This window comes from Oryctolagus cuniculus, chromosome X (assembly GCF_051225735.1).
Source record: "Oryctolagus cuniculus isolate XC-2025 breed Fujian yellow rabbit chromosome X, ASM5122573v1, whole genome shotgun sequence".
Taxonomy (NCBI): Eukaryota; Metazoa; Chordata; class Mammalia; order Lagomorpha; family Leporidae; genus Oryctolagus; species Oryctolagus cuniculus.
This window is the reverse complement of record NC_142888.1, coordinates 64,374,717-64,398,461: the sequence shown is the minus strand read 5'-3', so window position 1 is coordinate 64,398,461 and position 23,745 is coordinate 64,374,717. Positions and strand designations below refer to the sequence as shown.

The 23,745-nt window shown below is 37.0% G+C and overlaps 1 protein-coding gene across 3 annotated transcripts in view; it reads left to right on the top strand.

The window, feature by feature from the left end:
• The first annotated feature begins 8,060 nt into the window (after nt 1-8,060).
• Nucleotides 8,061-23,745, top strand: part of DACH2 (dachshund family transcription factor 2) — a 573,911-nt gene continuing 558,226 nt past the window's right edge. For all 3 annotated transcript variants that reach the window (XM_002720253.6, XM_017349997.4, XM_017349998.4), the window contains exon 1: nt 8,061-8,787. In XM_002720253.6, the coding sequence (XP_002720299.2) occupies nt 8,279-8,787 (509 nt within the window). In that variant the 5' untranslated portion in view covers nt 8,061-8,278. The remainder of the gene's footprint in view (nt 8,788-23,745) is intronic.

Here is a 23,745-nt window from a genome sequence, read left to right as displayed (position 1 = left end):
GGTCCGGTCATTCTCTGTGGAGTGTTCCAGCCAATCACAGAGAAGGCATTAGCTATGTATTCAATAGCATAACTTTTATAATTCTTGCTTTCTTGGCCCATCATTTATAGAAGAAAAACAAAAACAAAATGCAGTAATTGCCTAGTGTTCTGATGCCACTTGGGTTACACACACCTTTTATGTTTCTGTTTTCCCAGAGAAAACTACCTGTTTCTCTCCTATACATAAGGAGGGAGATGATCTTTTTTTTCTCCAGTTAGAGTTAGTTATTTTGAAAGTAATGCTATAGTTACACATTAGTTCTGTACAATTTTTTTTTTACAGGCAGAGTGGACAGTGAGAGAGAGAGAGAGACAGAGAGAAAGGTCTTCCTTTGCCGTTGGTTCACCCTCCAATGGCCACCACAGCCAGCGCGCTGCGGCCAGCGCACCGTGCTGATCCGAAGGCAGGAGCCAGGTGCTTCTCCTGGTCTCCCATGGGGTGCAGGGCCCAAGCACTTGGGCCATCCTCCGCTGCACTCCTGGGCCACAGCAGAGAGCTGGCCTGGAAGAGAGGCAACCGGGACAGAATCCAGCGCCCCGACCGGGACTAGAACCCCGTGTGCCAGCACCGCAGGCGGAGGATTAGCCTATTGAGCCATGGCGCCGGCCTAGTTCTGTACAATTTTAGGATCTCCCAGGAATGATTGAAATAGTTATCTCAATGACATACTTCCTCAGTTAAGATACCCTCACATGAATCAAAACATGCAGAATAAAAATTTAATAGGTTCCAAGCGGAGAATTAAATGTTTCATTATAATTCTGCAATATAGTTACTACAGATATATAACAAATAAATTCCTTAGGGTTCATGAAAATGGACACAATGAATATATGAATATATATGAATACATCACACTTTAAAGAAGCATTTAGGATGAAACTAATGCTTAGATAAATGAAAATTAGAATAATAGATAATCTGAGAAGCCAATTATCACTAAAATATTCAGCAACTACCAAGAAACAAAATTATTATACTTTTAACAAAAAAACTTAAATCTTTAATGTATACCAATCTCTTAAATTCTGCCTAAAAATTAGTGATGGCAAGAATTTATATATTATCAGCTTATAGATCATATCCACATACTCAGTCACTTAGAAAACATGTATGAGAACCTACTATGAGCCAAGTACAGTGGTTGGCACTTTAAATATCATGTTGATTAATATATGTGTGATGCTTAACCTGACTGGACTTCATTCTAGAAGAGGACCTGAAATTGTATGTTATGATTGACTGCAATATAGGGAAACATGTTTTTAACTCCCTTAGAGAGTCCTATAAGATTCAGAAGAGGGAAAGCCCATTTCTGGCTGGGAAAAGGGAATGAGGGTGGTCTTCATAGAGATAAACTGGACTTTAGTTTTAAAGCACGGCTAGGATTCAGATGGGTGGAGATGAGGAGGTATGCAGTAATATATTTTATATTCAAAGAATAACGTGGCCATTAACATCATGGTAGGAAGGTACAAAATGTTTAAGGGTAGTGGAAAGTGATACTCATTTATTAGTGACTTGTAACATATCAGAGTACTGGAGGAAAGGATAAAAACAGTAAATCAAGGGGCCGGCGCTGTGGCGCAGTGGGTTAACGCCCTGGCCTGAAGCGCCGGTATCCCACATGAAGCGCCAGTATCCCATATGGGCGCCGGTTCTAGTCCCGATTGCTCCACTTCCAATCCAGCTCTCTGCTATGGCCTGGGAAAGCAGTAGAAGATGGCCCAAGTCCTTGGGCCCCTGCACTCGCATGGGAGACCTGGAAGAAGCTCCTGGCTCCTGACTTCAGATCGGAGCAGTTCCGGCCGTTGCGGCCAATTGGGGAGTTGTCCAGTGGATGGAAGACCTCTCTCTCTCTCTCTCTCTCTCTCTCTCTCTCTCTGCCTCTCCTCTCTCTGGTAACTCTCTCAAGTAAAAGATAAATAAATCTTTAAAAAAAAAAAACCAGTAAATCAAAGACAGAGTTAAACATCAGTCTAGGGAGTTTGGAATTTAAATGGTAGCTGGAGGAGTAGTAATGAAGATTTTATACAATGAAACTTCAGGAAAAAGTAACCTGGTACACTAGCTAGATCAGAAGTGGAAGTATCTAAAAGTAGAGAGGTAATTGTTGCAATGGTACAAAAAACTTAAGTGGTAGCACTGAGAATGGAGAGGAATGGAAGAGATATATATTGAATGAGGTGTAATAGAAATCAAAAAGGTCTCCCAAGTTTCTTTCTTTTTTTTTTTTTTTAAGAATTATTTAACTTGAAAGGTAGAGTTACAGAGAGGCAGAGGCAGAGAGAGAGAGAGAGAGAGAGAGAGAGAGAGAGAGAGATCTTCTATTTGCTAGTTAACTCCCCAAATGGCCGCAATGGCCGGAGATGGGCCGACCTGAAACCAGGACCCAGGAGCTTTTTGTGGGTCTCCCACATTGGTGGAGGGCCTCAAGCACTTGGGCCATCTTCTACTGCTTTCCCAGGCCATAGAAGAAAACTGGATCGGAAGTGGAGCAGCGGGGACTCTAACAGGTGTCCATATGGGATACTGGCGTTGCAGGCGGCGGCTTTACCCACCAAGACACAACACTGGCCAGCCAAGGTTCTATTTTGTGGTAGTAGCTGCACAAAGCATATAAAGGAGTATCAGACATGAAAAACAAAGAGCAGATTTGAGGGGAGTAAGATAATTAATTCAGTTTGGGGTATGTTGAGTTTGACGTGATTATGGGACATCCAAGTGGAGACTTCCAGTTCTACCAAAGGGTTTTAAAGATACTAGAGATAAGATTTGGTGCAATCTACAAAACTACTGGTTGTTGAAGCTAGAGAGTTGACAAAATTGCCACAACAGTATAGACATAAGAAATTTTAATGCTTCAGGTCAAGAGCAAGGGCCTGAAAAGGAAAAGCAGTATAGGAAAGAGGAGAAACAGATTGTTGAAAAGTTATGAAAGCCAAAAGGTAGGAGTTCAGGAGGGATGTTGGTAGTGTAAAAAGCTGTGGAGTATAAAAGATGAATATTTAGAAAACAAGTTTACATTCGATGTTCACGAGGTCATGCTCACCTTTGGTAGAGTAGTTTCAGCCAAATCATAGTAAGAAATCAAATTGAAAATAGTTATAGCACAAAAGAATGGTAAAGAATAGAAACAACTGCAGATTTTCAGAAAGTTTGTAAAAGATTGGAAACTCCAGGGCAAGTGTATCTCAAACTTTAACCTACATCAGAAACACCTGAAGGTCTTGTTAAACCACAGACTGCTGGGCCTAACTGCCAGTTTCTAATTCACCAGGTCTTGATTAAGGCCAAATAGTTTGTTTTTCTAACAAGTACCCCGGTAATACTGATGCCAGTGAACAGCAGATCACACTCTTAGAAACATTTGTTAGGGTTGAGGAAAGTTTTTGTTTGTCGTAAGGACTTTTAACCTTGAACATTTTCTATAATAAACGAGAAAAGAACAAGTAGTGAGGAAGAGATAGGATGCAGAAGAGAGAGGTGGGATAAAATTGGTAGATTTGCCACCGGGAGGAGGTAAAAGGAATCAGGAACATCAACGAAGGCAGATAAGGGAAGTAGAAGATGAGAGAGAAAGCGGAAAATGGGTTTAAGAGGAAAGAAGAGAGGTTGGACACTCCTGTAGAATAACTTAGTGGTAAAATCATAGATAAGTGAGGGGGAGGGTGGCTTATTAAATAGAAAAGAGCTGGAGTTAACTACTGCAGGGAATTCTATAGGGAATCAACAATATGAATAAAAGGATACCAAGTAGCAGTGGGAGTTCAACTGAAGTAAGAATGGCTTGAATTTGAACAGTTAAAAGCCTAAGATTTAAAGGGGAACAACACACTGAGAAATATAGATGGAATTTCAAGATATTTATCTCATTTTCCCCTGGGGCAGTGCAGCATGGGATATTGTAAGTACTCTATGGAGTACTTTGAGAATTTATTTTGATACTTCAGTAATAAAATGTTCATTTTTGTAAGCATCTGATTTTAACTGTTACTCTTTGGGTTTTGCCCAATTTACCTCTGGCTCCAGTGGTCCCCCTCCCTTGGAACTCATCTTCAATTTAACATTGTACTGAATGAGAAAAAAAGTATGTTTTGGAAGATCATTTTATAGCCAGTTTCCTAGGAAAACACAGAATGGCATATACCTATAGGCTTTAGCCAGTTAAATTCTCAGTCATATGAATGCTTTCATTTCACATTTATTGCCCTGCCCAATCAATTTCCTTTTATTGTTTGCCTAAAAATGAACCTTAGAGGGCTCCTGGGAGCTTCTGCTTAGAGGCCATATTAGAGGTTGTAACCTCAGTTGGCTGAGGGTTTCAAATAATTCCATTTATTGCCTTAGGATTTGCTTGAATGCCCATTCTGAAAACAAGCCCTTTCAAATAGTTCCGGACTTACGCAGGGCCACAGAATATCCAAATGCTATATCTATGTGTGTTCATGTGTGTTTGTAATTTTTAATTAAAATGGCACCTGTATTTCACTGACAGTGTCAAAGTGGAATATTTGCCTAACGTCACAGATGAGAATCCTCTCCTCTAAACTGAGTATGAATTAGGAGAAGGTATAAATTGCTAATTAAATCCTGGAATCTCATAGCGTTTCGGTGTTTGAGAAGCTACACTGCAGCCCCAAATCATTCCACTGGATTTAGTGGTGTCTAGAACTTTTGTTCTGATGAGATATCGTATCTTCTTGTATTCATTTTACTCTCATTGCTATGCTGTTTGACTCCTCTCTGGTTTTAATTCAAATCCTTGAGTATTTTCTTAGTTTTAATGCAGTGTCTCTCTCCATGGAGAGTCATCTCCCAAGGGTACTCTGTTTACTACAAGCTTTATGATTTTATATTGCTTCATGCAATTCCAAAATTACAAGGTGTTGATGTGCAAATCTTCCTCTGGCCTTGTAGAAGCCCAACCTTATTTAGATATATGTTTGGTTTATGGAAGACATTAAAGTCAGAAAGATATAAAAACAAACTCTCTGTGTGAAATTTGAGCCCTTCAATATCAAAGCATAGATAATAATAATAGTAGAAATAGAGTAATCAAAAAAGAAAACCCAAGGAGACAACACCTGGCCTCTTTGATCTAATTGACTAAACGTTTAAATTACAAGTATCACTTAAGAAAAATTACCAAGTTTATTTTCTAGATGAAATGGGAAGAAATTCCAGTAATGACTCCAAGAGTCTTTTGTGTATCGAGAGCTTCCAAGGGACTTTAACCCTTCAGTGATCAGTGGCTAATTTGAAATCCTACAATTTCTACTAGAATTTATAGTTTAATCTCTGTTTTATAATTTAATTAGAATACTACTCTCAACCTGATAGATCACACTGAAATGTAAATATTTAATTCAGTCCTCTTTCAGAGTTGTCAAAGTATGTTTGTTTTTCAATACCGGAAATAGTGATTACAGCTTGAACGAATGTTCTGTTTTGATACTTCAGAATTTCTTAAATTTGAAACCTCAAAATATATGTGTAATGTCCTATTTCTGAAAATCCTAAATATAGATGAGTAAATATTTTATCATTTAGATCTAAGAGGCCAAGTGTTGTTTCCTTGGTTTTTCTCCATCTTTGTTTTCATTCTGCAAATAAAAAGGTTTGATAATGTAGGGGAATCTATACAGAGGGAGAAGGCTGGCCTTAGGACTTTTAATATAATTAAAGCTATTTCAAAGTACCTTTTCTTTACAGATAAACTTATTCACCTGGAAAATTAAATCACGAGTTATCAAAGGCAAGTTATCTCAATACATTTTTTGATAGCCATTTCTGTCAAAATACCTCTTAAACATAACCTGAGATGTTGCTCTTAAAAAACAAGTAATTACAAGGGCACTTCAAAAAGTTCATGGAAAGTAGAATTATAAGATAAGTTTAATTTGGTGCAAAATTGAAATCCATGGATAGATTTTTTTAAAATAATATGCTTTTTCATGAACTTTTTGAAGGCTCCTTGCACAGATATTTCTGTGTTGTTCTATTTTTTTTCTTTTTTGGACAGGCAGAGTTAGTGAGAGAGAGAGAGAGAGAGAGACAGACAGACACAAAGGTCTTCCTTCCGTTGGTTCACTCCCCAAATGGCTGCTACGGACTGCGCGATGCACCCATCCGAAGCCAGGAACCAGGTGCTTCCTCCCGGTCTCCCATGGGGTGCAGGGCCCAAGGACTTGGGCCATCCTCCACTGCACTCCTGGGCCACAGCAGAGAGCTGGATTGGAAGAGGAGTAACAGAGACAGAATCCGAAGCCCCAACCGGGACTAGAACCCAAGGCGCCGGCGCCGCAGGCAGAGGATTAACCAAGTGAGCCATGGCACCGGCCTGTTCTATTTTTTGAAAACCTCAACTTTTAGGTGAAACTTTTTCTTCCACTGCTATGGGTTCTCAATTGTCCTTTTTTGCCCCCTATTTTCTTCCCATGAAAGTACCAATATGGCAAAAACCAATCAGATGCCTTTTAAAAATGTTGTGTGCCTGCATACATTCCAGTCTATTATGTTGGAGTCACAGATCACTGTATTCCAAAAGCAAGTATCATCACAGCTTCTTAGCATTCTGACCGCAATCAATTTGAAACTGAAATAGTATGATGAGATTCAAAGGGAAGTTCTTAATTTTTGGTTGATTAAATGACAAAAGAAGAAATTACACTGTAGAACTGGGCTGAAATATCCAACTTAGGACATTTATGATGTATTAAGGGAGCAAAAAGAGGCCAGTAACTCCTCTTTTTGATATTGAGAATCACAACCAGAAAGTTTCTAAAATTATTTACATTCTGCGAGAGAAGATGCCTTAGTTGTATCGAATGCAACGTTTTCTACACATAACTAGCCTCTAGAGGAGAGTACAGGAAAGGAAATACCTTGATTTCAGAGAATCAAATTCTTCAGTTTTGGGAGTCTTAAAACAACTTCGCTAAGGTGATCTAACCACCGTACACTGTGTGGAAAAATCATACTCTTTCCCTGGAATGTATCCTCAGACATTTTGTTCATTAGGAGATCTCGTAGTAAGTTTGGGGCATTCGACAAGTAGGGGAAGAATCTTGAGCTACGGTTTAGGACTTGCAGCTCTCATCACTGCCTCTTCAAAGACCACAGGCGAGGGAGGAAAATCGTAACATTCAAGCTTGCGAACACTTGCCGCTGCTCTCACTTTGTGTAATGACTTTTGAATCATAAAGGGATCTTTCCTATCAATGTATCGGGAGTGGGGGTGCAGGGGTAGGGCAGGGCAAGCCTGAGACTAACGGATGGGGACAGAGAAAGAGGAGTGTGTTCCAGGACAGTGGCGGAAGTGTTGTAAAATGAGGCGTCCATCTGCCACCCACAAGCCAAGTCTCTGTTTCTGTAAGTGTTCACAGCTCACCGCGCTTCCTGAATGTCAGTGCGAGGGCGCGGATTAGCAACCCGCTACGCTGCGGTGAGTGCGGTCTCGGACGCCCGTCCCTCTCTGCGCTGGGTATGGGATAACTTATATCTAGTGCTGGAGCAGGGCTGAGCTGTTTACTTCTGAACTCGCTGGGGTCTTTCCCCAGGAAGCTGGGTGAAGCCACCTATCAGTGTCTTCAGAGTTTCGGAGCAATGAGCGAGTGGAACTGGAGCTGCCACTCCACTTTCCTCTATTGAACCTGAGTGCGGGGTGGTGGGAGGGGTCTGGGAGGCACGTTCGGGAGTCTTGCTTTGTGTTCCCATCCCAACACCCGTGCAGCAAAAGGGGGTGCGCTCCTAGCGTAGGGTACTTTGAGGGCTCTGTGGGAAATTGGACGTTCTCTGTTCAGACTCTGGCCAGAACCTGAGGCACCACACCGCCCCCTTCTCGAGCTCAATCTCCATTCACGGGCGAGCGCTGGAAGGCCTCAGGTAGTCGGAGGCCAGCCAGGGAGTCTCCACCTCCTCGCCGCCGGCAGCCATTCGGCGCGCTCGGGCGCCTAGGGGGTGGGACCCATTGGCTGGGGGGCGCTGCCAGTCTCGGGAGGGGGTGTGGTGGGGGTGGGGTCTCGGGCCGCTGTGGGTCGGGGCTGTTCACAGTTTGCTGGGTGGTGGGTGAGCTTGAGCGTGAGCCGGGCTGCGGGAGACTTGAGAACAGTTGGGAGCGAGCGAGCGCGCGCCAGAGAGAGAGCGAGAGTGAGGGGAGTGAGTGAGAGAGGACCTAAAGGAGTCAGGGCGAGAAAGCGAGGGTCGGAGGACCCGCAGTTGAGACGGAGTGACCATGGCTGTCTCTGCACCTCCGGTAATCTCTGCAACTTCCAGCGCCGCCGGCGTCCCGGGGGGGTTGTTTCGGGCCGAACCCCTGTACTCGACTTCGGGAGAGCCCCCTCGTCTTACCCCTAGTATGATCAACAGTTTCATGGCCAATAACCACAGCGGCAGCGCAGTGGGTGGCGTGGTCGGTAGTGGCAGTGGCGGCAGCGGCAACACCAACACCAACGAATGCCGGATGGTCGACATGCACGGGGTGAAGGTGGCTTCGTTCCTGATGGACGGCCAGGAACTCATCTGCCTGCCGCAAGTCTTTGATCTTTTCCTCAAGCACCTGGTGGGAGGGCTGCACACGGTGTACACCAAGCTGAAGAGACTGGACATATCCCCCGTGGTGTGTACTGTGGAGCAGGTCCGGATCCTGCGCGGGCTGGGGGCTATCCAGCCAGGGGTGAATCGCTGCAAGCTCATCACCAGGAAAGACTTCGAAACTTTGTTCACCGATTGCACCAATGCCAGGTGAGACGCTCATTTCTTCCCTCGCTCGCTTCTCTTCGCCCTAATGCCTTCTTCTGCATGTCTCATCAACCTCATCCAACTTTATAGTGAGTGAGTCGTAGCTATCTTGCCTCTACTCTTCACGCTGTATTCGGTGGGGAAAGAGGACTAGAAGGACTCATTAATTGTCGGTCCTTTCTACTCCGCGCTCAGTGGTAGGGCTTGGGTCTAAAAAAAGTCCCGCACAAACTTCAGTTTGCAGTCCTCTACTGAAACTTTCCAGCCTCTCGCGCATATGCTGCATGGCTTTTTGGCTGCTTATGGTTATTTGTTAATTTCTCTACTTAGTTTTCTTTCCTGCTCTTTTGTGGCCGTACGGGTCGGATAGGTTTTCTCCTGAACACGGACACCAAGGGATTTCTCCAGGGTGGGGGAGGGGGGGCTGGCTGAGCTGTAAACTGGGCTCCCAAGCTGGCAACCCGAAACACAGCATTTGGGGAATGCAGGGGGTCGGAAGTCTAGTATCCATCCCAGAGGGTGATTCGATCCCCATCCCGTGTGTTTGTTGTGACAGTATGTGGGGTGTGTGGTGGTGGTGGTGGTGGTAGTGGTGTGTTTGTGTGTGTGTGTGTGTGTGCGCGCGCGCGCGTGCATGCAAGTGTCTGTGAGGACGTGTGCTTATGCCTGCTGCGCAAAGCTCCCCGGTACACGATACAGGAAAGTCGATGGATCTTATTTTTACAAAAAGGACAATGACAGATGTCACTTTCCTGGGATCGTCCCTTTTGGGTTATCTACAGAGGGTAATGTGGGGCATGAAACGCTGGGGCCGGGACTGGGTTGGGGGTTGATGTAGAAGTTGGCAGGTTTTCTAGAGAGGATGCTGTCAGCTCTTCCTCCGAGGCAAACAGTTGGAAGGATCCCATTCCTCCAAAGAGAGGATTCCTTAAATGATGATGGCCAGCTTCCCTGGTTGTAAGTGTGCCTCCTTCATATCTCAGTTTAGAAGTACATTGGAGAATAAATGTCCATTTGCATATGAGAAGCGAATTATGTTCAATGTTCTTTGAGTTAAAACAAAGCAAAAACTATATTCAGGATTATTTGACTTTTTACACACCCTGTGAATTAGTCTTCTTAGAGTTTATTCCATCCCTGATGTGTAATATTTTAGGAAAGCACAGATTTGGTTCATGAGAATGGTATGCAAACCAAGAAATCAACATCAGCAGATTAAAAGTAGCAAAGGATTTTGTTGTAAAACAATAGTGCTATTTATCATTTTGCCAAGAACAAACAAACAAACAAACAAAAACTTCTGCTTAGGCAACTTTAAATTGTAATATCTCTGAGTCTGTGAACCAAAACTAATTCAGTTTCCACATCTGTTGTAAATCCAAATTGTTTTGTATAGTTGAAGCATGCTGACAACTTGTATACAAACTGTTGCTTACTACTGCAATAAGATAATACTATAGAACAGGAATCTTTTACTTTTTTTTTTTTAGAGCAGTCTTCTATGTTTAAGCAATCAAACAGAAACCTGTTCATGTGAAAACTCTTACCTGATTCATAGTTAAGGCTTAAAACCTGGATTATTAATATCTGCTTTTCTTAAGGAAGATAGATGGCCTTCAAACACAAAGAATAATGGTTCACTCAACAAAACAAGCAATTATGGATTGCAAGAATAGAAAGAAAATTTTATTTTGACCACAAAGTATTCCATTGGTACACAAAACCAAAGGGTTAAAAGGGACTTCAGATAGGGGTCATCTAATTCATTGGTTACCATTCAGAACCCCTCTCATTTAAATAATTGCAGACATGAAAACCTATCCTCTTAGTAACCTTCTCTCTGTCTCTCTGTATCCCATTCTGTCTTGCTCCCTTGCTGCTCCCTCACCCTCTTCTTTCTCTCTCTCTCTCCCCTCCCCTCTCTTACAAACGCCCATTCTTAAAGTGGAACAGTATTGCACTTAGGAAATTGTTCCTTCCTTAATAATTAATTTTCACATTCTTGAGTAAAATCTATGACTATCCTTTAAAAAATAGACTAGTATTTTGATGTGATTTAGATGCTTTCTTCTGTAAACAAAAACTTTTCTTGAATTTTTATTAGCATTACTTACTCAAGGGAAAAATGATATATTACTGTGTATCCAGAGACTGGTGTGGTCTTATATATTTTTATATACTGTTATCTGATGCATTTTAGATTATTTTAATTTGATCAAGTTTTATTTGTTCCTTAAACAGCATTTGCAGTGCTATCTTTTTTTTTTTTTTTGACTTGCTTGTGTGTGTGTGTGTGTGTGTGTCATAAAGGTGACAGGGAAATATAAAACATGTAGGAAGAGATATGGTTGTGATTTGATACATGTGCCTATTGAATTTTCTTTTCTTTATAAGTATTTTATTCATTAAATGCATTTTCTATAATTATGGTACAACTATTGCAATATATAATTGTAAAAATTTATGAAATATATTCTATTAAAAATTTGTAAAGGAAGATCAGGAAAACTACAAGAAATGCATCTGTATTGAAATTTTTAGGAAAAATCACAATTTCTGGGGAAAATCAAATTAGTAAAATTACCACATTTAACTGATGCAAAATGCCTTCATAATCATGTTGTTAAAATTATAAATATATTAATGCTTTTCAAGGATGTTTTAAGACTTCAGGTAACTCATATACAGAAATGTATACCTTAAGTCATTCAAAAAATCTGAATATTTAAGTAAAAATATTTAAGTAAAAAATATTTAAGTAAAAGTGAAATTAGTGTTGAGATCAGCTTTATTTCTATGACTTTTCTATTTAGTTAAAAGAGGGGTGGATGCAAATAGGAAATCCAAGAGAGACAAAATAAGGCAGATGAAACCAGAGGCCAATAAGAGAGAAGACATGTAGGGAAAGAACAAAATGATGCCATGATAGAGAATGAAAGATGGAGGGGAAGAGTGTATGGAGGTACCCGAAGAAGATGAGTGATGTACCAGTGGAGACCTGGCTAAAGAGGGATGTCCTTCACAACTCGTGACTTCTTAGCTCTTCTAAGTATAAAGAAAGTAGGAGAGGAAGGTACCAGGGAAAAGTTAATGTGCAGTAACAGAAACTCTCACATACTATTCTTATTTGAAAGAAGAGATTGATCTTCATCTCTTGATGAACAGATTTTCATAATATATTGTTGAATGAAAGGCCTATTTGTAATGGTGTCATTGACATTTTTTCCTGCATAACAATAATTTAATTTAATTATATTAATAATAATATTTTCTCCCTCCCTGTCAAATATGAGAGGAAGACTACAAGTTTCAATTAATGTATTTTAACTTGGAATGTGTCCTACATTATCCCATAACACATGGAATAGTATAGGAAGTCGTAACAAGAACTTTACCAATGTCTTATATTAACTATTATATTGTAAGCCAATTATTGAAATATTTAAAGTTGTTCTTCCAAAAAAGAAATTGGCAAATAATATCATCTCAACTACTAGAGAATAGTAATACTAAAACTCTTGACCATTCATTGTTATATTAGATAAGTCAATGTGAACACCACTGTAATTTCAAAAGAGAAGACAACATCTTCCCTTCATGCCCTTTAACTTCAGAGATTAATTATAGGGAAATCATTTTGAAGTTATTAAAAATGATGATTACACAAAACCAAATAGGAAAAATTATTGTCTTGTTTTAGATTTGTATTTTTGCATATAAAGAATTGTAACTTTTGTTTCATTTCTAGTAAACCTTTAATAGCAGGGAGAACAGGCAGATTCAGAAAGCAAATCTCTAAAATTTTCATTCTTATACAATGGATTTTCCTTATTAAATTCTCCAAAGTTTAATGTAATAGTAAAATGCTAAATTAAAAAATGGTTTCATTAAACATGAAAACTAATCAACACATTTTAGTTTTATCTCTTTTAGTCTATTTATCTATGTAAAAGTAACATTGTCAGATTTCGTGATTGGCATTTAATTTCGTTTGAGGAGCAACTGATTAAACGTTATTCAGTCATTTAAATTAAGCTAAATAGATGCTTGAAGGAGCAAGAATGTGTGATTAAGAAAGCATTTTAATAATGTATTTAGACATGTGATTCACCATATATTCAAATTAATGTTTCTAAAATTAAAATTTGAAATGGCCCAACTGTAGTTTATTGCTATTTTGGCAGTATGAAAACCAAACGTAAATTTCCTTTGATATTAGAATAACTTTATGTGTGTTATAATGACTTTTACAACATTTTAAAACTACTTTTAAATGCTAGAAATAAGCATTTTGTAAGTGCTCACACTTGAAGAATACTTTGTAGTTCAAAATCCCATACAGAGTAACATCATTTACTTTGAAAATTGATGTTTTGTATTTATCATAAAGTTACTGTCACATTTTTAAAGATCTTGTGTCACTTTCCTGGGTTACTGTTTTGGATGACTTAACATTTTCAGAAATGATAAAAAGGTCATAGAAGTGAGTCTGGGCAGTAAATGCAGACCTTTTATTTCATAGGATGATAAGCCGTCACATAGTCAACAATCTTATTAGAAGAATTATATCAAGATTATAATTAAAGCAGTCCAGTCATATGCCAATGCACAGAACTTCAATTTGTACATCTATTTCAAAGGTATAATTCTGCATAATCAACAATTTTATATTTATCTGAAGATTCCGCTGGGATTCATATTTGCCTCAAACACTCATTTATTGGTAATGTATACTACATTAAAGAAATGACCCATGACATGATAGAGCACATCTTTGTATTTTTATGTATGATATTATCCTCAATGTATAGCACATGAATGTCAATAAATAATTAGAATGTGATGGTCTTCAGACATTAATTTTTATAGGGTTTTACATAGGAAATCCCTAATACCTGTAGAAGATATTAAATCTAAATACTTTGATGATTCCTGAAGTAACCTTATTTTTTCTTAATAAAATACCTTTTTTAAAAAATGCTTCTAGTGGACAAATAGGATTGTGAGATAACTTAATCACAATATATTATGTTTCAGTTGGCAATCTTGATCTCTAGTGGCACTTTATCTCGGGCATTTAAAACAACAAATGATTTAAGTTTACCCACTCTATACATTTCAAATATGTATTTAAACCATCCTAATTGATCCAAAACCAAAAATATTATGTTTTTTGGAGAAAAGACATCAAACCTTTCCCCCAAAGCAAAACAATTAGGTATTAATGATATTCTTGTTGCATATTCAAAAGGTCTTTGGTAGCATTTTCTCCTCCTTTTCTTCCCTTTCACCATCTCAATGTGCAAAACTCTTCACTGTCACTTCAGTTCACACAATTCTAAAAAGATAAAACAACATTTAAACACATTTGCTTTGGAAGGGAAATTGAGCATTTGCACCCAATAAGCCTGATTGTGGAACTGCATGCAAATTGTGTTTTGATTTATCTCTTTTACACTTTTTTCCATTTGAATTGATCTTGCATTAATTTCACCAAGCGGCTCTGTGAGGCTGCAGATGTTGCCCTGTGTTTAATAAATCAATGAGACAGATCTGAATGAATCACTTCAGATGGATTCTCTGCTCGGTTTGATGTCTAGATGTTATTCTTAGCTTGTTATCATGACAGATGCATTAATGTTCCCATACACTGCCAGCAATGTCAAAGAGATTGAAGCTTTTAAAGTGGCGGCATCCCTTTTTCCATTTTCTGCTAGAACCACTAAATTAATTTGTTTTATTTTATTTGGAAATCATAGAAAAATATCAAACCAATCATTGGACTCTTCATGGGAAAGACTCTTAATATTCATGCAATGTTGTTAACCATTTCAAAATGGTGGAAATCAATATATTAAAACCTAAACATAGAGTAACTGCTTAATAGTGCCTCCGCATTAATATTTAATCATAGGAGGAAAAATGAGAATTAGTAATGTATGATTGGGACACATTGAAAGTGTCACTATAAATAGAATAATACTGTATCCAAATTGATTACAGAAGGGTGTTAGTTTTTAAATCCTTACTAATAAGCTTTTTGTTGGCTTAATGCAGCTGCAATATATTCTTACCAAGGGATTTAGAACTCCTTCAGGATTTAATATTTTTTAAGTAGCAAGGGGACAGCCTGTCCATTGTGTATTCATCATTTCCTCAGTTTGTGATGCTGAAAATCCTAGAAAAGTTTATTTCATTTTACTATATTTCAGATATATATATGTATATTCTGGGTAAGCATTTATAAGCCATAAATCATTCTGTAGCAATAAATGCTGCTTTTATAGTTTTATTTCATATACTATAGAAAAGCATATGCACACCAAAAGGGACTTTGATATAAGTCTAGTGAAATTTATTACCAACCTGCATTAAATATCATAATTATCATAGTTTTTTTCACTTAACCCGTGGCTTCATTACTTTGAGAAACAATGCTATAAGTTGATGTGAAATATTTTGAATTTAGTGTTTTGAATGATAGAACCTTACAAAGTTACATGTCTGATGTTTGAAAATGCAAATTTGAAAAATGAGATTCAATTTTTCTCTTGTTCAACTCTTTAAAGAACAAGTATTTAAAAAAATTCTGCCTTAAGAGTACTCTTTACAAACCTGTGCTATACTCTTTAATCATAATTTTGTTACCTTTATTATAATAGAAAAATATAAAACTGTTCAATGATACAGTTTTAGATCTTAGATTCTGTAGAAAAAATGTATTTCTTGTGTCAGGCTAATCTTGGAAGCTTACAGTATGTGGTGTGATCTATAGTATAAAGAGTGTATAGTGAACTTTAATGAAGTTATGGACAACAGTTAACCTTTTTCTCAAATTTTAGTTAAAACATGTAATTGTTTTCATGGTGAGGTCTCACCACCTCCTTTAAATTTATATATTATAGTTGATGAAATTGTTATATTGGAACTGTCATTTTATGCAAATTGAATATAATATGTTTTTAAGGAGAAAGTTTATATTTTTACCAGTACTTATACTATTGTCCTTAAAACAGAACTGAATTTGTTAAATAAAACAAAACTTTTTATTTGTAATGTAATATAATAGTTTCTGAGGAATAATCTTTAATTTTACTAATGGTCATTGTAAAACTTGATTAAGCCTAATATTGTTTATATGTATTAGTCACCTAAGTCACATTTATTGAATGAATACGATCTTACACACACACAAACACACACATTCATTCTTAATCAGAATTCTTTGCACTTGTTGCTTTTTCTATAACAAAGCTTAGTAAGGGGCGAATAGTTAGCCTTGCAGTTAAGATGACAGGTGAGGTACCTGCCACCCACATCAGAGTAACTGCATTCCAGTCCTGTCTCACTCCAGGTTCCAGCTTCCACTAATATGCAAGCTGGGAGGCAGCAGGGATGGCTTAAGTAGTTGTATCCCTGCCATCTATGTTGGAGACCTGAATTGATTTCCTGTCTCTTGGCTTCAGCCTGGCCCAACCCCAGTTATTTCAGGCATTTAGGAGGTGAACCAGTAGTTGGGAAATCTTGTGGTGTCTCAGTTTCTCTTTCTGTCTCTGCCTTTCAAATAAAATACAAAAAAACTCCTAAGAAATAGTTACAACATGTGCAGTTATTAAAATGACACCAGTAGTGAAATTTTACCTACATTAGAAACCATTTGTAATCATTCTATAAGCCTTTCACAAACCACATGTAAAGGTAACACAATCCATATATAAAATTTGAATATTTGAAATATATCTTCAAAGAAAATATAACTTTTTTCACTTCTCTGCTTCTATCTGCCTTTCAAACTATGCCTTTTTTATCTTCTCTTTCAGTGAAAATGCAGGGGGAGAAATTCTGATGTTATGAACAGATAAGAATTAAAAAGTGAGCTTAACATCATAGAATGAATGAGTCGCAGTGATTGAGATTTACACTTCTTGAGATCAACACTAACCCTTGGGGAAGTTGACTGTGATGCTGCTTTCAAACAGTAAATGCATGTTTATATAAAATAAAATAAGTGGTAAGATGAGGGATTTCCTCCCTTCTCTACCCTATGACTAGAAACACAAATACATATAAGAAGAATGATCAAATTTTTTCTGAATAGTCTTAGGGCCCACTCCACTTGAAACTCAAGTTTTCATGAATTACCTTCCCCACTACCCATTTGAAAAAATAACTTGGTACTTTCAGGTATAATTAGTTTTGAAGAGTACATTTTCCTTTCATCCAGGACCCCTGGGGCTAAAACTACACATATCTGTGTATTATTTTGACCCATTATGATTACTTAGTTTATTAGAGCATATTGTGCTGAAAACTTTGTAGTTAACACTTCTGGAAAAATATATGGTACAGAAACGTTTAAAAAAATAATGACCCACAGTATTTTTATTGCTATACAGTCTTTTTATTTTTAAACAAGTTGACTGCTTAATGGTGTAATGTAGTGTGTTTGTTAAGGAATAAACATTCAATTGCAATTGTGTCCAATGATCTTATCAGGTTGCTGGCAACTGCTAGCTGGTAACAGCATTTAGGCTACATTTAGTCTATCTGCTATTTATGTGATGGGTTAAAAAGAAAAAAGTAATATTGATCTGTCTCCGGATTAAAGTTTGAAATGGGCAACAGCCTGAACACAAAAGGCTTTTTTTTATGATTTCTCAGCTTGCCATTGATCTCCTAGTTTTATTGCATTCATTATTTATTAAAAGAATTTGCAAGCTAAACATAACGTTAAGCTAGTTTGCACACAGGGACCGCACTTAGGAAATTGAATGGAAATTGCATTAGAGATGAACATCTGTGCTATTTTTCCACTCATGTGTTTATGGGTTTGTATAAAAGGTGTATTGGATTAACAGTTATAACCATTATAGCTTACAGCAATATGTTAGATTCTGAGCTTTTAGTTATTTTGGAAGAAGTCTCTCACATGTTTGTTTAAATGATATTTAGATAAATTTATTTTTATTCTCATACTGTTGTGCATTATCTAAATTATGTAAAACTTGTGAGATACCTTATTGTATTGAGGTAAAACATTTATAATAACTTAATTATCATATAAGATTATGCTATATTTTAATGGTGTTTGATAGTAGAGTACATAGGTGCAATTTACAAACTAGTATTTTTTAAAAATATCTCAAGTTTAATGGCATATTAAAGCACAGCAAATTCAAGGAAACTATATAAAGCCTTTAATATGTCCATCTATAAAATGTTATTATATATGTATTTGATCCTTCTTAAACGATAATGAACATGCAGACATTGAGGACTTGCTGAATATAACACTAGTAGAGATAGGGTTGGATATTTTAATGATGTGCCTCCCTTCTTGAGTTCCATCCAAGCAAGTTTAATTACAGACTTAAGTTGACCTCACCTGGAACAGGTATCCTGAGGATGTAAATTACACCCTAGAGAGTACCTTTTATGCTTTATTGTCATAAATCTAAAAACATTTGAAATTTTCATCTAATTTTGGGGACTTAAAGCAATAATTTTTTATAAACATCTTCATGACCAGTTTTGGTCTCATTATTGATTATATTTGTTATTATTATGGTGTGCATGTGCATGTGTGTTTAGCACTTGCTGAAGAGTACATTATGTAGTATTAGGTGATACTCTAGGTGCTGTGAAACAAGTGAGCAAAACAGTGTCTTCTGTCATGGAGCGTACATTCTATAGGCATACTATCTTCAGCTTAGGGAGTTTAAAACACATTTATACCACTCCCCTCCAATACAAAATCTTTGAGATTGGAAAATTTTTCCATGTCTATTGTTGAATAATCTGCAAAATTCCCTTTCCTATACCTGTCTCATTATTATACGAGTAAACACTAGACTCTTTTTCAGTGTTTAGAATTATACCAGAGAGATCCAACTAAAAATAGTGTTATTGAGATATAAAAGATATTTTAGCTTGGTAACTGTAGAGAGTGTACTTATAAATAAAGTACACATCAAGAGATTAGAATGACAAAAGGTACTTGCTCTTAAGAAAGACAGTAGGTAATTGACCTTATTACCTTTTCCCTGACTTATATTTTTTGCGATGGATAGAAGTCCTAAAAGTTCATAAAGTTAGTCATTCCATAAGACATGTTCTGCAATAAAACATGCACTTGTGAATTTAAATGATGTGTTTATGTTAAAAATCTTGCTTTCATTTGTGTTAGAGTTTTAAACTAGTCAGATCCTCAAGCTTCCTTTGCTTTGTGGTCCTATACAATATTATATGACAAAAATTAAAACATTCATCAGAAATAGTTACTTGTTTTGATTCATTCAGAATACATTGACCCCATACATTGACCCTTTATTATATTTAAATGTGAATAATTTTGGAAAAATGATATTACTTGCAAGCATGTATAGTTAAATATTTAATGTTAGCATTAAGCTTACTGGTTTCTAAGTAATCTGTAATTGCTAAACTAAATTTATTTTGTAAAAAAATTTATGAGTACTTTCTAGGTTTTATTTGAGGACTAAAAAAGGGCAGTTCATTCATAGGAAAAATTTTGCTGCAGGTACATTTTATACATAGTACAGAGCTTTATACATCACTTTATGAGTCAATTAGAATATTCCATTTGAACACACACATATATAATATGACATCTTTTCAATTCAACTCAAGTCTTCAATAAATATTTGTTATGTACCTACTATGTGTAAGGATACTTATCAAGGGGAATGTAGTGATGCTAAGAACTATTGACATTCCTTTTAAAATTTATTTATTTCAGTTATTTGAAAAGGAAGGAAGGAGGGGAGAGCGAGAGCGAGAGAGCGATAGAGAGAGAGAGAGAGAAAGAAATTGATTCTACCTGGTAGTTTACTCTCCAAATACTTGCAACAGCTGGGGCCTGTCAGATCAGAGCCAGGAGCCTGAAACTGCATCCAGGTTTCTCACATGGAGAACATGAACCCAAATACTTGAACCATCATCTGCCACCTCCCGCGGTGTACAATAGCAGGAAGCTGGAATTGGAAGGGGAGCTGGGACTTGAAACCCAAGCACCTCAATATGGGATTAATATTTAGGACACTTCAAGCTGCATCTTAACCATTGTGCCAAATGTCTGCCTTTACCTACATTCTTATTGTCCTGTCTCCAGATTACCGAAGTAGAATTTTATTATTGTGGTTACCTTTCAGCTAACTTACAGTAATGGAAAGAGCAGTAAATGATGTCTACAATTCAAACATGTGCAGAGTGAAAGTTACATTAACTATGCTTTGCAATGCCTGAGGTATTTATCCTCTAAATATATTTTTCTTATTCTAATATTACATTTTATTTACATTCACTAATGGAAGAGGAGATAGCCCAGAAATACGCTAAGGTTGAATTCAATCTGAAATTGAATGCTTCCTGTAGAAAATATCCAAAGTGAATATAGCACCAATAGACATATGGCATATATGTCATAGCTAACAGCAGTGTACTGGATCATGGTAGTTAGTGATTACTAAATTACTATGTTTTGCTCGAATTTTCTCTTATGTTATCTGTGGAAAGATTTATGTGCTTAATGGATACTGTACTCATAATAGGCTGTTAGCAGATGAAAACCTGGCAAATTGCACGAGGCCAGTGTTGACTTTAACACATTTTCTGTGCTTAGGACCCCTAAACAACCATCTTCTGTAAGTTAAATAAACATTTGTTGGCACCAGAGGAATCATGGGTTTTGGGTTAAAACACTTGGTTGAGTATAGCTACAAATGAGATTTTTCTGAAGTGTTTCTACTCTGTGAAGGGAAAAATTAATTATCAAATGACTATTAAGAAAAGTAGCATTATAATCTTGATGCCAATCATATCCTGGCAAGAGCAGTCATTTTGATGATGGTCATGCATTGAATATTGTGATCTATGAAGAGGATAGGAACTACTCCAGGGCTTAATTCGTTTAAGTACATTTGGCATAGTGACTTTGCTAAATTTAAAGTTGTTTTGGATTTGTCCTTGTAATAGAGCACTGGCAGGTTTTTGTTATGTTAAGGACATGTTCTTGTTCATGAGGTTGTATAGTGTTAGCATAATCCCCATTCCACCAGAGTCTAAATGCTTTATTTTTTTAAATAAACATTTCACTTCAGAATAGTTTTTTTTTTCAATTTTTATTTATATAAAGTGAACAAATTTCACGTATTTCATATATACAGATTTAGGAACATTGTGATACTTCTCACCCTACTCTCCCACCTGCCCATACCTCAAGAATTCCCATATATCCTACACCCATCTTCCCCCATTATTAATAATTCACGTTAGTATAGTTGGTATGTTTGTCACACTTAATGAGCCACATCCAGCTCCCTCTTATTTTTAACTCCAAACTCCTTCTATTCCTCCCACCCCTCCCAGCTGCTAGTAATTTCCATTTTGTGTTCGGATTGAGGTTTTTGGTCTACTTGTTTGTTTTTCTTTTAGTTTCCACATATAAGGGAAAACATATAGATTTGTCTTTCTGTGTCTGGCTTATTTCACTTAAAATGGTGTCTTCCAGTTCCATCCCATGTACTACAAATGACAGGATTTCATTCTTTTTTTTTTTTAATGACTGAATAGGTGTGTGTGTGTGTGTGTGTGTATTCTCTCTTAAAAGATTTATTTCTTTGAAAGTCTGAATTGCAGAGAGAGAGGGAGAGACAGAGAGAGAGGGAGACAGAGCGAATGAGAGCGAGCGAGAGAGAGAACGATCTTCCATCTGCTGGTTCACTCCCCAAATGGCCACCATGGTCAGAGGTGGGCCAATCTGAAGCCAGGAGCCAGGAGCTTCTTATGGGTCTCCCACATGGGTGCAGGGGCCCAAGGACTTGGGCCATCTCCCACTGCTTTCCCAGGCGCATTAGCAGTGAATCATAGCAGAGCTGCTGGGACTTAAACCAGAGCGTGTATGGAATGCTGGTTCCACAGGCTGAGGCTTAAGCTACTGTGCCACAGCACTGGCCTGTGTGTGTGTGTGTGTGTGTGTGTGTATGTATGTATATATATACACATATAATTTATTTATTTATATATTTATAGATTCTTTAACCATTCATCTGATGATGGATACCTTGAGTGATTCCGTGTCTTGACTAATGTGAGCAATGCTGCAATAAACATGATGGAACAAGTATCTCTTCGATATAATGATTTCATGTCTTTTGGATATCTACCTTGTGGTGTGGTTGCTGGATCACAATGGCAGTTCTATTTATAAGTTTTAAAGAAATCTCCATACTGTTTTCCAAAGTGGCTGTGCTAATTTACATTTTCATTAACATTGTGTACCGAGTTCCCTTTCTTTACATCCTCACCAGCACTTATTACTTTCTGTCTCTTTGATTGTAGCCATTCCAACAGGAGTGAGGTCATGTCTTATTGTGGCTTTAATTTGCATTTCCTTGATAACTAGTGATGTTCTATTATTCTTTGCAATTTAGTCTCATTGATTTGAATGTGTGCTCTGTTGTGTATTCAATTTGGTAGGTTTGTGTGTGTGTGTGTGTGTGTGTGGTTTTTGTTTGTTTCTAAGAGGGCTCTCAGTTTTTAAATGTAAATACAACCCAAATAATTCCTCTTTTAAGTCTCTTTCAATATTTGTGTGAAAAGTAAAATAGTATCTCATCTGGATCCATATTCCATCAAAGAGGGGGCAGTGGAGCTCAGTAATTTACTTTTATTTCTAGTTAAGAAGCCTATTGATTTTAAAGATAGGAGAACTATAATATGGGTCATGTTGGTGATGATGTAGCTCTATTTGGATATGAACAGAAGAATGGAACTAAACAAGGGTAGAGATAACATGATGAAAAAGAATTTCTCATGAAAACAGAGACTGGACCAGTGGATAATAAATGAGATGTGGGCAGTACACAACATACTGATGAAGGCCTTTACATAGAGTTCTTATATGAATTATCTCTCTTAACTGCCTTTATTTTATTTTAGTTGTTAACTTAGGTAGATTCGTGAGAACAGGAACAGAAAGCATTAAAATATTATCTGCGAATAAACATAAAAAGATGAAAGGTAAAATGTGGAAATGTTATTCTATTTGAAGTGAATTGGTGGCATTAGAAACCATAATAGAACATTTGTGTACATGTTGTCATTAAACTAATATTCCTGTAAGTATTACTTAAAATTTTTGGACATATTCATTTATACATTTTGGTAAGTTCTCTTACTACTCTTGATGTGCTGGGTTGATACTAGCTTGCCATAGTACGTTTTTGAAACACATGTTAAGTATGAATTTTATAAAAAGGGTTACATTTTGCCTTTGGGTATGTGTATGAAGTTTTTATAGTATAAAATAGTAACTAGGTTTGCATTTCAGAGACTAATTTGAACCGCTGCATTCAGGATTATTTAATGAACATTAAAATTTGAATTAAAGAATGCTGAAGTGGCATTTTTGTCATTTTTTTTTGGTTTAACAAGTACTGTGAAATTTAAGTATTTGCTACATGCCTTTATTCTGAAAATATCTCTGAAAGTTAAAAATTACTAGCAAGGTATAATAGTAAACACTTTACATGTATATACTGGTTTATAGCTTTATAGTGCTTTCACTTACACAGGGTCATTTAATCTAATCCTTACAAGATTCCATCTTTGTAATTTTGTTTTTAAATTTTTAAAATTTTATAAACAGATGGCTGATCACTTTACAATATAGTGCTCCTGGGGATCACTTAATCTCCTTTAAACTTTTTCACTCAATGCTAAATCAGCATCATCCATAGTTATAATGAAGCTTACAATGCTTCTAGGGAATAATACCATCTTACATTTGTTAAGTTCACGAGCTGCAAAGCTTGTTCACACATTCTCTGCATTTATTCTCACAGCAGTTCTGTGAGCCAGGTCATCTGATCTTGAATTTATGTGAGAAGATGGAATTGCAGGCAAGTAAAATGAATTACCAAAAGCCATGCAGTCTAATAT